Source organism: Mobula hypostoma, chromosome 11, assembly GCF_963921235.1.
Source record: "Mobula hypostoma chromosome 11, sMobHyp1.1, whole genome shotgun sequence".
In the NCBI taxonomy this organism is placed as follows: domain Eukaryota; kingdom Metazoa; phylum Chordata; class Chondrichthyes; order Myliobatiformes; family Myliobatidae; genus Mobula; species Mobula hypostoma.
In genome coordinates, this window is record NC_086107.1 from 96,804,819 (window position 1) to 96,820,778 (window position 15,960).

A 15,960-nucleotide genomic window follows, 5' to 3' on the forward strand; every position below is an offset into this window, starting at 1 on the left:
CCCTCCTTCCCTCCTCCACCCTCCACAGCTACTGTGGCTGAATATTCCTTGACAACGTAGCACAGACAGTGTCCTCTACTCACTCTACCCATTGTCTCAGATACCTTATTCCCACCACAATTCCACACTCTTTATATTGATCCTCGATGAAGCTGAGGAACCCAGTCTTCATGAAGGTCAGCACGATCGGTCCGTCACCAGGATTCTTTCTTGACACTTACAGAAAGCCTTCCCTAGATTTTCCCTAGCTTCCATGATCCCCTGATTTTTCAGAACAGGACTGTCCACTCTGAAAATGAGGCAACGAATTCCACAGATTCACCACCCTCTGGCTAAAGAAATTCCTCCTCATCTCTGTTCTAAAGGGAAGCCTTTGTATTTTGAGGCTGCACCAAAGGAACAGGGCTGTTATATAGAGCACTGAGTTTATCCAGCTTCTTCTGAAAGTTATCATTAAATCTGTTTCCCTTACCCTTTCCACTGATGGAGTAACATTTTCCTCAGCTCCCCCCCCCCCTTGGTCCCATCCCGCACGAGCATGTGTGCTCTGGCAGGTCAGTGTTAATGCAACGCCCAAGTTCTTACCCACGACCATGATATTAAAATCGAATCCTGTCTTCATGGTCTTCCGTCGCATTTGCTCGATGATGGTGTCAATTCCCACGTAGCCCAGTAGCTGGGAGCCCACTGCCGATGGTTTCATGGGCACAGCGGGCTTGGGTTTGGCATCTTGAACCACTTCCGACATGCCGGAGCCCGGTTTTCTATCCTCTTCCAAACCTTTGAGGAAGCAGATGACAGAATAAATCCCACATCCTGACATCTCTTTATAGTCTCCTCTTCACTATTTTAACTGAAGAAATCTAATCAGCATCAGCCCCTTGTAGCTACTGCTCTCTACTCCAGACAACACCCTGGAGAACCTCTTCTGCACTCCTTCCATCGCTACTACGCCCTTTGTATTGTGTGGTGACTAGAACTGTACACAATATTCCAAGTGCAGTCCAACCAATACTTTGTACAGCTCCAACACGCCGTCCCAAATCTTCGATCTATGAAGGCAAGCATACCAAATGCTTTCTTCATCACCTTAAGCACCTGTGCACCCACTTTCAGGAAGCTATGGATTTGCACCTCAGGGTCCTTCTGTGCATCGACACTCCTGGGGTCCCCTGCCATTCACTGTGTATGTGATTTAAGTGTTTGGCATCCCAAAGTGCATTTCCTCACACTTATCTGGATTAAGTTCCACCTGCTACCATCCTGCCCAACTTTCTAACTGATCCACCTCCCTCCGTATCTTTCACAAGCTTCTTTTCTATCTGCGACTCCAATTTGTTTGTCCCACAGAACAACAACATAAGAAATAGGAGCAGGAGTCGGCATCTGGCCCATCGAGCCTACTCCGCCATTCAATAAGATCATGGCTGATCTGACCATAGACTCATCTCCACCTACCTGCCTTTTCCCCATAACCCTTAATTCCCCTACTATGCAAAAGAACAGATTCTACCCCTTTGCACGCAGCTCCTGATGGTTGAAGGCCAGCAACCCATCAGCCTTGAGGATTATTTTTGGTTCCTGCCGAAGATAACTCAATGATCTGTGTACGTGGACTTCGCCTCGCCTTGCCCTGTGATGTCTGCCTGCACCCTCGCCGAATCACTGCTCTGCCTATAACTTGCAGCAGGTGTCATGGTCGTGTGAATATCCCATTAACCCATGTGGGCAGCGACCAGGAGGTACTGCACACTGGAATGGCCATAAGGTACTCGTCAATACACCGCAGTCTATAGTCGGGCTCCGGGGCTTGTCATACGCCTCCCCAGAGATCCACGAGAAAGGCTGCACTCTGCCGCTAAAGCAAATACAATTAATTCATCATTGTGGTTAAGGGTCCTTTCGATAACAAAGACTCATGCCATAACCTCCCTGGCTTTGAACAACTGAAACTGTACGTAGTAAACTGCGATGGAAGTCTTTCAGATTTAAAATGTCCCCCATCTGGTTCTTTCTTCGTTTGGTCTCTTTATTCCCTCATTTCTTCTTGAACCTCGTCAGTGATGGAGACACACGATCCTCCAGTGAATGGCGTATTATACGACACTGCTTGAGGCCGAAGGCTGAGGGAGGAGGTGGGTAGCGGTGTGCTCTGACAAGTTCCCGGCTCCGGCAGCCTCTCGGAGCCGCTGTGTTTCCAGGCGACGGCGTTACACCGTAAAGCGAGCAACATGCGGCTGATTGAATGAATCACTCGGCAGAGGTGCAGCGGCGGGAATAAACACCGCCGCCGCGGACAATCGTTTAATTCCAGATAACCTGGTGTCTGCAGTTAAAGAGAAGGATGGCCGGCAACGGGCAAGCAGAACACACGGCGGCAACCCTCCAGCTCCATGGCAATGATTGTGGATGGAACCAATCAGAAGAGTGATTTCAACAACCAATCAGAAGAGTGACTTCAACAACCAATCAGAAGAATGCTTCTCCCAGACCAATAGCCTAGGGAAAGTGTCGGGCCGTAGTCAGGCACCTTACATAACCTCTGTGGGGCTTACACGTGTTGCCGCCATCCTCTGTGGTGGAGCCTATCTCCAGCTCTAATCGCCCCCATTAGGCCAAGAATACAAGGCCTCTCTTCCCAAAGCCCACCGTTGTAAGACAAACATGCCAGCTGTTCAAAGTTGAAAGCTCTGCATTTCTTCTAACAACCAGCGCAAACTCCAGATGACCCACAATTTTTAAAAGGGCATTTCAAATATGCTTGTTGTTACAACATTGGATGGCGTACTGTCCATTTTTGCACAGCAAGATCCCAGTGACTATGTGACTGAAAAAAAGACAGCCCCTGCTAGAAAACTGGAAACAGAAATTGTGAAAAATACTCTGTGGGCCAGGCAGCAACTGTAGACAGAGAGAAACAGTTAATGGTTCACATCTAAAAGTTTTCTGCAGATAGAATTAAATTACAAATTTAAAAGACATTTAGGCAGATCCCTGGACAGAAAAAGGTCAAGGGAGATTTGTGCCTAATGTGAGTAAATGGGTTGAGTGTGGATTTGCATCTAGGTCAGCACAGACAAGATGGGCTGAAGGGCCCATTTCTGTGCCGTACAATTCTATGATTCAATGTTAGTGATGTGACTTTAGTAAAGTTAATGAGGGTACACATTTTGGCCGGTATCCTTCACAATAACAACCTGGATCTTTACAGATGTGAAGCTCACCACCTCTATTTTCTCAGGCTAAAGAAATTCAACATTTTTGCTTTGACCCTTACCAATTTTTATCAATGCATCATAGAAAGTATCCTGATACATCACAGACTGGTATGCCTACTGTTCTGCCCGAGACCGCAAGAAACTGCAGAGATTTATGGACACAGCACAGCACATCATGGAAACCAACTTCCCTGCATAGGCTCTGTCTGCACTTCCCACTGCCTTGGTGAAAGAAGACAACATATTCATAGATATTCTCTCTTCTCTCTCCATCCCATTGGATAGAAACTACAAAAGCCATGTACCACCTGGCCCAAGAACCGCTTCTAACCCATTAATGAACTAGCACGATAAGATGGACAATCCACCTCATAATCTACCTCATTGTTACCTTGCACCTTATTGTTTATCTGCTCTGCACTTTCTCTTGAAGTGTATCACTTCATTCTGCATTCTGTTATTATTTTCCCCTGTGGTTCCTCAATGCATTGTTGTAATGACATACAGCGCTGTGCAAAAGTCTTAGGTACATATATGTATAGCCAGGGTGCCCAAGTCTTTTGCACAGTAGAAGTCTTAATTGCACTGTACTTCTGCCACAAAGAAAAAACTAATTTCATGACATGTGAGTGATGATAAACCTGATTTTGATATGGGTCTCTATTGTGGGCTGAGGTTGGGAAGGGGGCAAGAAGAGGGGAATCACAGTTGGGAAAAAGGGAAGAGAGAGGGGAGGGAGCAGGAAGCACCAGAGAGATATTTTGTAACGATCAATAAACCAGTTACTTGGAAGCAAATGACCTTGGCTAGTGTCTCAAGGTGGGGTGTGTCTGCACCCACACCATACCCCATCCGCCCCTGGCACTCCTACCCTTACCCCTCCCACAGTGCTCCATCTTTGCCATTCCCAACCTCCTTTGCTCCCGCCGGATTTACAAACTCGCTCTCTGCTCCAAGTTGATAAATACAGTACTGTGCAAAAGTCTTAGGCACCCTAGCTATGTGTGTGTGTGTGTGTCTGCGACAGTACTGCACATTTTAAAATTTAGAGATACAGCAGGGCAACAAGCTCTTCCAGCCCTCTGAGTTCATGCCGCCCAATTAAACCCATGTGACCAATTGACCCACTAGCAGTACATCTCTGGAATGTGGGAGGAAACCGGAGCATCCGGAGGAATCCACACAGTCGGGTGGAGAACGTGCAAACTCCTTGCAGACAGTGGCAGAATTGAACCAGGGTTGCTGGACGCTCACACTACCTTGCGACCCCAGATGGAGTACAAAACAAAGCTTCTCGCTGTCCCTCGGTACATGTGACAATAATATGCCTATTGTCAATTTACATCTACTTGAGAGATCTTGCATTTGTGATTTATCCGAACATTAGCACTGGACAGTGCAGCTCTCTGTCAGTACTGTGCTGGACCTTGGGCAGTGTTGTGTGCACAGGAGTTTAAACTTTACGCTGGACCTTGGGCAGTGTTGTGTGCACAGGAGTTTTAAAGTTTAAACAATCATGTGCAAACACTCACTGTGGTGAAGTGATCACAGAGAATCCTTTGTTACTCCAGCTTCCTCCATCACAATCCTGGGCTCAGTGGCAGGAGAGACAAAGGTTCAAAGTACATTCATTATCGAAGTATGTCTACCTAACACAACCTTGAGATTCGTCTCCTTACAGGCAGCCACGAAACAACAATACCCAAAAAACCCGTTTAAAAAAAAGACACCCAATGTGCAGAGAAAAAAGATCACGCAAACAATAAATGCAAGCAAATAGCATTCTGAGTTGAACACAGAGTGTCCATTCACAGACCTTCAGTTCAGCGCAGAGCAGAACGGCAAGCTGAATTGCCCGGCCCATTGCCTCGGGCCCCGATACCCTGACTTTTTCAATCTGGCCCTACGCCTATATTTTCATCCGAAACATTGGGTTCGGTGGCCTCGATACGTTCTGGGACCCGCACCCCACCGCCTCGACCCGGACTGTACCCGACCTTTCCAATTTGGCCCAGCGCTTAAATCGATTGAACCTCGGGTCTTCCTTGCCCTCGGTGACAGGCCCGTTGCCTCACCTCGGTTCGGCCACATCAAATTGCCTCCAAGTCCAAACGTAAGTTACAGACCCTTGTTCGCAATGATCGTTTGCCTGCCAGTGATGGTGAGATGGTGGGAGGGAAGAGCTTCAACATCGGCTTCAAGACCCTGTCATCGGGAAACTCCTCATGATCACCAGACGCTGCTCTCCCTGTTGAGCAGCACTGGGAAGGATCACTAAAGGCACAGAGTCGTACTCCAGGGTGTGGACTTCAAAGTCCATCACCAGGGGTAGGCCAGTGGCACCAACAATGAGCGAGCCAGCGGAGTCCTGAAGGACAGATGCCAGACTGGGTCTGCGGCAGGTGGTACGTGAACCAAATACGAGGAGGAGATTACTCGATCCATCTCTCACCAGTCCGCTTGGGGCCGGGGTTCCACCGGTAGTCTCAGAACACGCCTGGAGCTCAAAACTAGCTGTGCTTGGCATGTTGGAAACCGTCAGCAGCAGGAGAAATATGCACCAGCATGGGCAGATTCCCTCTCTCAGTCGAGGCATCAGTTAAGGAGTGGAATCAAAATCGGCTTTATTATCACTGACATATGCCTTGAATCCTGTTGTATTGTGGCAGCCATACAACACAAGACGTAAAAGCATCCGTTAGTCTTGCGAGACCATGGATCTGCGCCTGGAAAGTCTTCACTCTCCAGGGTGCAGGCCTGGGCAAGGTTGTATGGAAGACCAGCAGTTGCCCATGCTGCAAGTCTCCCCTCTCCATGCCACTGATGTTGTCCAAGGGAAGGGCCAGGGCCGATACAGCTTGGCACCGGTGTCGTCGCAGAGCACTGTGTGGTTAAGTGCCTTGCTCAAGGACACAACACACTGCCTCAGCTGGGGCTCGAACTAGCGACCTTCAGGTTGCCAGTCAAACGCCTTAACCACTTGGCCACGTGCCCACACAATGCAGGACATATAGTATAAATTACAACATAAAACATATATATCTCCAGTGGCAGTAATGAAAAGAGGACATGCCCTGGACGGTGAGGGTCCTTCGTGACGGAGGTGGAGAAGTGCATGCTGGGAGCAGCAGCAGCCACCAGCCTGATGAAGCTGCAACAATACTTGTACGCACCTCAATCAGCGGGCCAATGGATAGAACCCAGTGGTTTCATGGTCAGAGGTCCACAGCGCTGCCGTATCTCGCCCTGAGTGTTGGTGGACAATTGAACTGCTGAAGGGGGAGGCGGCTCTAGAGTAGCTTTATAGAACAGAGAGCAGCAAAACATAGAAGCAGACCCTTTCTTCTCCAGACCTATCCTTTCTGCCTGCCAAAGTCCAAATCCTTTCATTCTCTGCCCTTCCCTGTGACTATCTAAGAGCCTCTTAAAGCCCTCTAATGTATCTTCCTCCACCACCACACCCCCATCGGGCCTCACATTCCAGGCACCTGTCACTGTGAATGAAAATTTACCCCACTCATCTCATTTGACTTTACCCCACTCTGGCTTTAAATTTATGCCCCCTAGTGGGGAAAAAGATACAGGGTGTCTACTTTATCTGTGCCTCATAATCTTATAAACTTTTATCAGATCTCCCCGCAGCCTCCACCGCTCTAGAGAAAGCAACTCAAATTTATCCAGCCTCTTATGATCGCACATGCCCCCCAAACCAGGCAGTGTCCCGGTAAACCTCTTCCACACCCTCTCCAAAACCTTCATGTCCTTCCTGTAGTGGGGTGACCTTAGGAGGTAAAGAGGGGTTATTAAAATGACACATTCTGCAGAGGCTGGAAATCCAGAGCAGCACACACACAAAATGCTGGAGGAACTCAGCATCTATGGAGATTTCAGGCCAAGACCCTTCTTCAGGACTAAGGTAAGTCATGTCTTGGACACTGAAGATTGGTCTCGGCCTGAAACGTTGACTGCTTATTCATTTCCATAGATGCTGCCTGACCTGCTGAGTTCCTCCGGCATTTTATGTGTGTTGCTAAAGAGAGCTTAGCTTTATCTGTCATATGTACCCCAAAACATACAGTAAAATGTGTCCATTGCGTCAAATCAAATCAGCAAGGATCGTAATGAATGCAATACTCCGGATGCAGATTATTAGAGTTTTATAAAGCTACAACTTAACTTCTTGACTCTTGCACTCAAGACCTTGACCAATAGGGCAAGCATGCCACATGCCTTCCTTACCACCCCAAGAATATGTGCAGTATTTTCAGGGAGCTATGGACTTGGACACTAAGACCCTTCTCTACATGGAAGCACCTTCACCAGGTGGGTTGCAGAAGTTCAAACGTACAGTTTGTAACCACCTGGCATGTGCAGTAAGGAATTTTGATTTAGTTCTGGTAAGTGCCAGAGGTGTTGGTTCATCCTGGGCTCAATCCTGATCTTTGTGTGGAGCTTGCATGTCCCCTTTGTAACCATATGAGCTTCCTTTGGGTGCTCTAGTTTCCTCTCGCATCCCAGAGGTTGACTGGGTGCTGCAAACTGCCCCCAGTGTGTCGTGACTGGGAGAACCAGGGGGGAATTGATGGGAATCAGTTTCAGGGAATGGGGATGGCTCTGTGAACCTGCCCAGAGTCATTCAGATAAATACAGTAGCATCCTTCTTTATCATAAGGATATGGAAATAAGTTACCAGGATAGAGAGAAATGGGAGCAGGCTCCTAGGGATCCAATGGACTGATGGACCCTATGACCCTCTGTGATCCAATGGACTGCTGGACTCTGTGTCACAAGAAGTATAATACCCATAACCAAGGCAGCTAACCAACAGTGCTCTGTTCAAAAGGCAGGCCTTCCTCAGGAGCTTCCTTAAAGCAGTTTCTTTTAAGGAATCGTCTTTTGTGAGAGTGTTGAGATCCTCTTTAAATGGAATGATCACTTGCAGCTCTCTTCAAAGAGTGAGCCACCTCACCTCCCCTTTCAGCGAATGCTCTCAGTGTTGGGACCACTTCAAAAAGTGTCCAGCCCTGTCAGAGTGGGCAATGTTACAGCCTCTTCAGAGCAAAACACTTCAATCTGAAAGGGGCTTGGATCCAAGTGGGAGCCTGCCTTCCCTATGACCCATCCCTCCCAAGTTCCCTCAACTCTTCCAGCAAAAGCACGACGGGACAGCAGCGGAGACCGCGCTCAGATCTTTAGCAGGTTGATCCATTTACTCCCAATTGATCGGTGGGTCTCACCGTTGGGGTGTCTCTGTTCCATTGGGTGATGGATTGGAGTGCGGACCCTCGCTGATGGAGTGTTTTTTTAATGAGATGTTAAAGATTAAAGGTTAGCTTTAATTATCACAGCTAAATCAAAATATACAATGAAATGCATTTTTTTGTGTCACTGACCAACCTGAGGCGTGGGGGTTGAGACCAGCAGAGGGAGATGGAGGGGTGGGGGATGTTGGTGCGTGGGGGAGATAGTCGAAGGGTGTGGCTGTCTGAGGGGGGAAGAACAGTCTGGGAGGAGAGTCTGGGGTGGGAGTGGTAGACAGTCTGAGGGGGGAGAAAATCAGGGGGACAGACAGTCCAGGGGTGTGGCTGTATGAGGGGGGTGACTGTTTATGATGGAGACAGTCTGGGGTAGGAACAGTCTGGGAGGGGACAGTTGGTGGGGGGGGAGTAGACAGTTGTGGGGAGACAAGGAAGGTGAATCAGAAAGTGAGACAGGGGAAGAGACGGGCCAGATGTGTTGAAACAGTGGATGAGACGGGTTAGATGTGTTGAAAGAGGGGGAGAGACGGGATGAGACAGGGGGTGAGGCGGGATGAGATGTATTAGAACAGGGCGGGAGAGACGGGAATGAGACGGGGCGGCGGTGAGACACAGGGTTTTAGATGGTGAATGGGGAAAGACACGGAGGATGATCCGGGGTGTGTGTGGGTGGAGATGGGGACAGAGGGAAACTCTCAGGAATGAATCACGGGTGCAGATACAAACGCCCGAATGACGTTGGGAACGATGAACACATAACCTGTGAATCAAAAATGGTTCTCTTCCATCGAACACGGACAAAGTGAATCCGAGAGGCTGGGACCCAAACAGTTAATCGTTCCATCAAAGCAGCCCATCTTTCGGCGGGCACAACATGCAGCCATCCTTGTGGCTTCCGGATCTGGGAATCTCCCCACCGGGGAGCAGGGAGGGAAGGGTATCGGGATTAGATCCGTATCGGGGAGAGCCGGGGCTCGCCCACAGCCGACACACAACATACAAAAGGCACGGAGCTCAGCCACAGTACCTTGCCACATCTGGATGCTGCGAGTACCTGCGCCGGCCGCCTCGGATTCCAGCCGGAGCCTGTCGAATATTTACGGCTGCGACCTGATAATATTCCTGTGTTTTCCTGGGATCCTGGCCCCACTGCCGTCACGTGAGCCGATTATGGAAGGAGCGGCTCCCCCATCACATCACACACTCCACCACTCCCTTCTGAGACGCGAGAGCTTCCCTCAGCAGCTGAGCCCCCCTGCTCTCCGCCAGGCATGCTCAGACCGGAGATGCTCATCATCCCGGCCTCCCCAGCTCCCCCGGCGCAGCCACCGCCCGGCCGGGCTTTCCCTTCGGCGGGCAGTTTACCTCGCCGGGTGGCAGGTCGTGTGATGCCCCGCCGCCCCTAACTAGGCGGAGGCCGCTCTCCACGGGCAGATGGCCGGGGCTGGGGTGTAAGACACAGGAGGGAGCAAGTGATAGAATCTGGAGCGACGGACAATCTGGAAGAAAGCGAGTCCGGCAGCATCTGCGGGAGATAAGGGAGCTGTCTACCATTCAGATCCAAATCCCCGGGCAGTCCCCACTCAGAGTTTGGACCCCAAAGGTTGACAATTCCTCCCCCTGCCCCCACAGAGTTCTCTGGACCCACTGAGTTGCTCCAGCAGATTGTTGCAACGGGACCCGGACATCTGGCTGAACTGGCCTCCCCCCTTGTGAACGGGACAAACCGGCCCGGAACAAGGAGCATTAAAATGCACCGCCACTTTTCATTAAAAATTCCGAATGTGCAGAATGTCAACCAGCCCTCCACGCCATCGGGGACTTCTTCAACAGGCAGTGCCTCAAGAAGGCGCCATCCATCACCGAGGACCCTCTCCATCGAGGACGTGCCCCCTTCTCCTTACTACCATCGGAGAGAAGGTCCAGAAACCAGAAGCCTCACCCTGGACGATTCAAAACCAGCTTCTTCCCCCGCCCCACCCTGCCATTAGATTTCTGAACAGTTCATAACTACCTCGTTATTCCCTTTTTTTGTATTTTAGTAAGTTATAGTAATTTTATATCTTGTCCTTCTGTTGGAAAACAAGAGATTTCACGTCAACACGGATAAAATACTGGAGGAACCCGGCAGGTCGGGCAACACCTATGGAAATGCATAAACCGTTGACATTTCTGGCAGAGACCCCTCTTCACATCATCTAAATCCGTGACAAAAAAAAGGGACAAGGCCACCACTTAGTACCTAACTTTATTCTTCTGAATTATCTCACTGATCTGTGAGTGGGAACATTCCCCAGAGCGCAGCAGGACAAGTTCACAATGTGGAGTTAGGGAGGGACTGCAAAAACAGTGTAAGACAAAAAAAAAATCAACACATTTCAAGGCATACGTGAGCGATGATAAAACTGATTCTGATAGGGGTCTCCATTGTGGACTGAGAGTGGGAAGGGGGTCAGGGAGAGGGGAATCACGGTTGGGAAAAGGGGAAGAGAGTGGGAAGTACCAGAGAGACATTCTGTAATGATCAATAAACCAATTGTTTGGAATCCAATGACCTTGCCTGGTGTCTCAGGGCTGGGTGTGTCTGCACCTGTGCCACCCCCCCATCCCTGGCACTCCTTCTCTGCCACCTGTCCCACACTCCTCCCATGGTGCTCCACCCTTGCCATTCACAACACCCCCTGCTCCCGCCAGATTTGCAAACTCGCTCTCTGCCCCAGGGTGACAAGTACAGGACTGTACTAGGCACCCTGGTTATATATATGTGCCCAACACTTTTGCACAGTTCCGTAGGAGGCCGAACGGTGCGTTACATAGGTTGATAAAATTTATGAGAGGCATAGACATGATAGAGAGTCAAAGACTTTATCCCAGGACAAGAGAGTGCAGAAGAAGACACGGGTTTCAGGTGAGAGGGGAGAATTTAAGGCAGGTCTGACAGGATAAGTGTTTCACAGAGAGAATGGTAAATATCTGGAATGAGCTGCTGGAGGAAGTGGGCGAGGTGGGACAATAACAATGTTTAAAAGGCCTTTTTCTCTTTTGCATTTAAATCCCTTACTTCCAGCTTCTTTCGGTTAAGGTTTACGATTTTTTTTATGTGTAAACATATTATAGCTCAGGTAGTAGGCAATATACCTTTTTATAAATACAGCTCTGCGGTGATAAAAGTTCTGATTAACTTTTCTATATATCGTAAGGTTGGCTTGGAGTTGGGTAGTGGGTGGGTGGGTGGGTGGGGTGGTAGCTAACTTTATATGATTCTACTATGGGTGATTTTCCTTAACTGTTATAAACTGGCCCATTCCCATTCTGATATGTCTATCCATGGCCTCCTCTACTGTAAAGATGAAGCCACACTCAGGTTGGAGGAGCAACACCTTATATTCCGTCTGGGTAGCCTCCAACCTGATGGCATGAACATTGACTTCTCAAACTTCCGCTAATGTCCCACCTCCCCCTCATACCCTATCCATTATTTATTTATTTATATACACACATCCTTTTTCTCCCTCTGTCCCTCTGACTATACCCCTCGCCCATCCTCTGGGCTTCCCCCTCCCCCTTTTCTTTCTCCCTGGGCCTCCTGTCCCATGATCCTCTCATATCCCTTTTGCCAATCAACTGTCCAGCTCTTGGTTCCATTCCTCCCCTTCCTGTCTTCTCCTATCATTTTGGATCTCCCCCTCCCCCTCCAACTTTCAAATCTCTTACTAGTTCGTCCTTCAGTTAGTCCTGACGAAGGGTCTCGGCCTGAAACGTCGACTGTCCCTCTTCCTAGAGATGCTGCCTGGCCTGCTGCGTTCACCAGCAACTTTTATGTGTGTTGCTGTACATTTGATATGTTTGTTTTGCACTGTATAAACTTCTTTTTTACTGTTTTTGTTGTTGTTGCATTGTAGAAACTTATAAAAAATTAATTTAAAAAAAGGCCTTTGGATGGGTTCGGATAGGGAAGGGGTATGGGGCTAATGGAGTAAATAGAATTAGCATAGATGGACATCACAGTCAGTGTGGACAAGCTGGACTGAAGGGCTTAATTCTGTGTTGTTCTACAAAGTTCAAAGTACATTTATTATCAAAGTACATAAACTATATATAATCTTGAGATTCGTCTCCTTACAGGCAGCCTTGAAACAAAGGAACCCAACAGAACCCATTATAGGAAGAAGACCGTCAAACACCCAGTGTACAGGAAAATGCTTCAGTCAGTACTCATGCTGCTTATCAGCTGACCCTGTGCTGAGAAAGAGTCACTGACCCAAAACGTGACGTTTATCTCTCTCCACAGATTCTGCCTTACTGGTAGTGTTCTTCCAGAGTTTCAATTTTGTCTCATATTCCAGTATCTGCAGTTGTATTTGCCTTCCAAACATGGTACTGCATACATACACATAAACACACAGTCTCATGCACGCAAACACTCATATACATACACAGACGCACACATGCACACAAAGTCACACACACACACACACACACACACACACACACACACACACGTCTTTTTGTTCATTCACAGAATTACAAACTGAAGACAGCTGAGGAAGAGCCTGCGTTCATCGGTGCTAGAAACTGTCCCCATCCCGCTGGCTGGACCTGCAGCCCCACTGACCCGGCGCACACGCTGACCAGCATGCCGTGAACTTCCCGACATCAGCCTGATATAGTCTTCCTCCGCTGGGACTGCTTGCTCAGCTTTGAAGATTTACACCGAGCCGATTCCGCCAGCACGCAGCCAACAGGGGCCGAAGGTCGAGCCGGCAGTGTGGCTGAGCGGTGGGGTCAGTGCTGCCGGCTCACAGTTTCAGAGACCCGGGTTCAACCCTGACCTCCGCCGTTGTCTGGCGTTCGCACGTGTTCCCCGTGACCACGTGGATTTGCCCCACGTGCTCCGGTTTCCTCCCCCCACCCCAAAAGGCTGGTGGGGGTGAATCGGCTGGTGTGAATCGCCCCTGGTGTAGGTTACTGTCACCCTCACTACCCATATCCCTCTTGCCACACACCACTTCTGTCACCTCGATAACCCTCACTACCAGTATCCCTTCTCTGCCACAAACCACTTCTGCAGAGAACTTACTGAGTGCAGGCTGGACCTGTAGGTTGTTTCCTCGTCCACAGTCTATTTCCCTCAGAATCCCCCTCCTCCTACAGTCTTCCTCCTCCTACAATTTCCTCTCCCCGCAATCTCACCCCCTCAACACCTCTTCTCCTCAATCGCAGTCCCACTCCTCCTCTGCCATAACCTTCTTCTACCTGTTTCCAAGCAAACTCCCCTCCTACTAACGCTGTGCTGACTCCCCCAGACAGGAACAATCGTCATGTCTACTCTTCAGCACCCCCCCCCACCAGCTCCCTGCTCCCATCCCACATAGCTCGCCCTCAGCCTTGTGCTCTGCGCTCCCCTCTGCCCCTCCTGCCGCCCTGCCCTCTTTCGTCCCCTTCCCAACCTACTTCCCACGCCACTCACTCCAGGAATTCCCCCAGCTGCCTCCCATCCCACTCTGAAGCAGCTTTAAAGTTCTGCGTTCAGATGGCCTCCTGCCTTGCCCCATCCACAAGATTCCATCCTTCCCTTTCTGGAAAGTTCTCTCGCAAGGAACCTTCAGTCAACAGGCCCAATCTTGGTGGATCAGTTGCACCCCACCCCTCCTCTATCCAGCCCTTTAACACTTCTGCAGTTTCAAGCCCTATTCCAGCAGAGAAGCAGGAGGATTCTGTACTCACAGCTCTTCCCCCGAGACTTTTTCAGGTTCTGCGTGTTAGGAAAGGACATCAGTTGTGACGTTCCTGACGAGTCACTGGCCCCCTATTGGTTTGTGCCCTCTATCTCAGTGAAACACAGCAGGAGGTGAAGACTGATAAGGAATAGCTGTTAGCTGAGAACCAAACCCACACCGATTTCCACAGGCTGGCCGGGAGTGGGCTCACCTCTGGAAGACCCAGGGACTGCCTGTTGCTGAATTCCCCCCCGTTGTCTCGCTGCCCCTCCTTTGCTCTTTGTTGCCCCCTGTCATGACTCATAGGGGAAAGCCACGGATTGGCTGCTGTGGCACGGTGGGTGACCTGCTGTCCCATTCACACCAGCTGATTGGTTCTCAGTTTACGGCCGACAAAGTCACCCAGCCTTATTGTGTCTGGTGTCTGGTTCATCCCCACACACACAGGGAGGAGTCAGGGGTGAGGCAGGGCCATGGTTACTGGTGTGTTAGCAACAGGGGGTAGGTTGAGGCTGTGACCGAAGCTGGTTATTGGCGGGCGATGCCCAGGCTGAATATTGGACCTCAGGCCTAGGCCTAGGCTGGAGCTTGCTGCTCAGGTGGGACCCATGCCTGGTACAGGGCAGCCCACCACCGGCTGGGCTCAGCCCAGTCTGAGGCCTTTCTTTGAGGCCTCAGTCTTCACATCCTTTGCAGGTCACTGAGGTCACCTAGCTCACAATTCTCTGAGAGCTCCCTGTGAGTAAGTTACTCTTTCTGGGGGGGAGGGGGGAAGAAATTCCCACTCCCACCACATCTACCTCAAACATTAGCAAAGTTTCTCTCCATGGTTGCTGCCTGACCTGGTGAGCCTTCCTAGAATTTTCCATTTTTATCCTTTCCCCACAGCCTCTGTTGATTTTCGAGGGAAGTTGGCGTCTCTTATTGCCCTCATATAAGACGCTCAACTTTCCTTTCGCGCGTGGAAGGTCGTTTATGTTAGGGGACTCTCGGTAAGCTTGATCCTAGAATTGTCCACTAATCGCAGTAAAATAACAATAATTCTAACTGGCTGCATCCATGGTATGGGGGGGGGAGGTGGGGGCTAATATCAAAATAAGCTGCAGAGAGTTATAAACTTAGTCAGCTCCATCATGGGCACTAGCCTCCAGGCCACCTTCAAGGAGCGGTGACTCAGAAAGGCAGCGTCCATCATTACTCACAGCATGCTGGAGGAACTCAGCAGGTCAGGCAGCATCCGTGGAAAAGATTGGTCGACGTTTCGGGCCGGAACCCTTCGTCAGGACGTTTCCGGCCCGAAACGTCGACCGATCTTTGCCACGGATGCTGCCCGACCTGCTGAGTTCCTCCAGCGTGTTGTGAGTGTTGCTTTGACCCCAGCATCTGCAGATCATTTTGTGTTAGCATCCATCATTAAGGATCCCATCACTGAGGACATACCCCCTTCTTGTTGTTACCATCAGGTAGGAGGTACAGAAGCCTGAAGGCACACACTCAGCGATTCAGGAACAGCTTCTTCTCCTCTGCCATCAGATATCTGAATGGACATTGAAACCATGAAGACTACCTCACTACTAATTTTCTATTTTTATTTTTGCACAATTTATTGAATTTAACTATAACTATTTTATATATACACTTACTGAAATTCACAGTTTTTTCCTCTATTATTATGTATCGCATTGTACCGCTGTCACAAAGACAACAGATTTCATGACGTATGCCAATGATATTAAACCTGATTCTGATCTGCTCTCCAATTAT

At 49.5% G+C, this 15,960-nt stretch overlaps 1 protein-coding gene across 4 annotated transcripts in view; it reads right to left on the bottom strand.

Annotated features, from left to right (window-relative positions):
• LOC134353977 (neuronal-specific septin-3-like) overlaps positions 1–14,230 on the bottom strand; it is a 51,016-nt gene extending 36,786 nt beyond the window's left edge. For 2 of the 4 annotated variants that reach the window (XM_063062594.1, XM_063062590.1), the window contains exons 1-2: positions 1,514–2,382; positions 586–780 (exon numbers count right to left, since the gene is read on the bottom strand). In XM_063062594.1, coding sequence (XP_062918664.1) covers positions 586–780; positions 1,514–1,556 — 238 coding nt within the window. In that variant the 5' untranslated portion in view covers positions 1,557–2,382. Of the gene's footprint in view, positions 1–585; positions 781–1,513; positions 2,383–9,503; positions 9,718–14,203 lie in introns of those variants that run through there. The other 2 variants (XM_063062593.1, XM_063062591.1) reach the window with 2 other exon arrangements.
• Between the last annotated feature and the right edge of the window lie 1,730 nt (positions 14,231–15,960).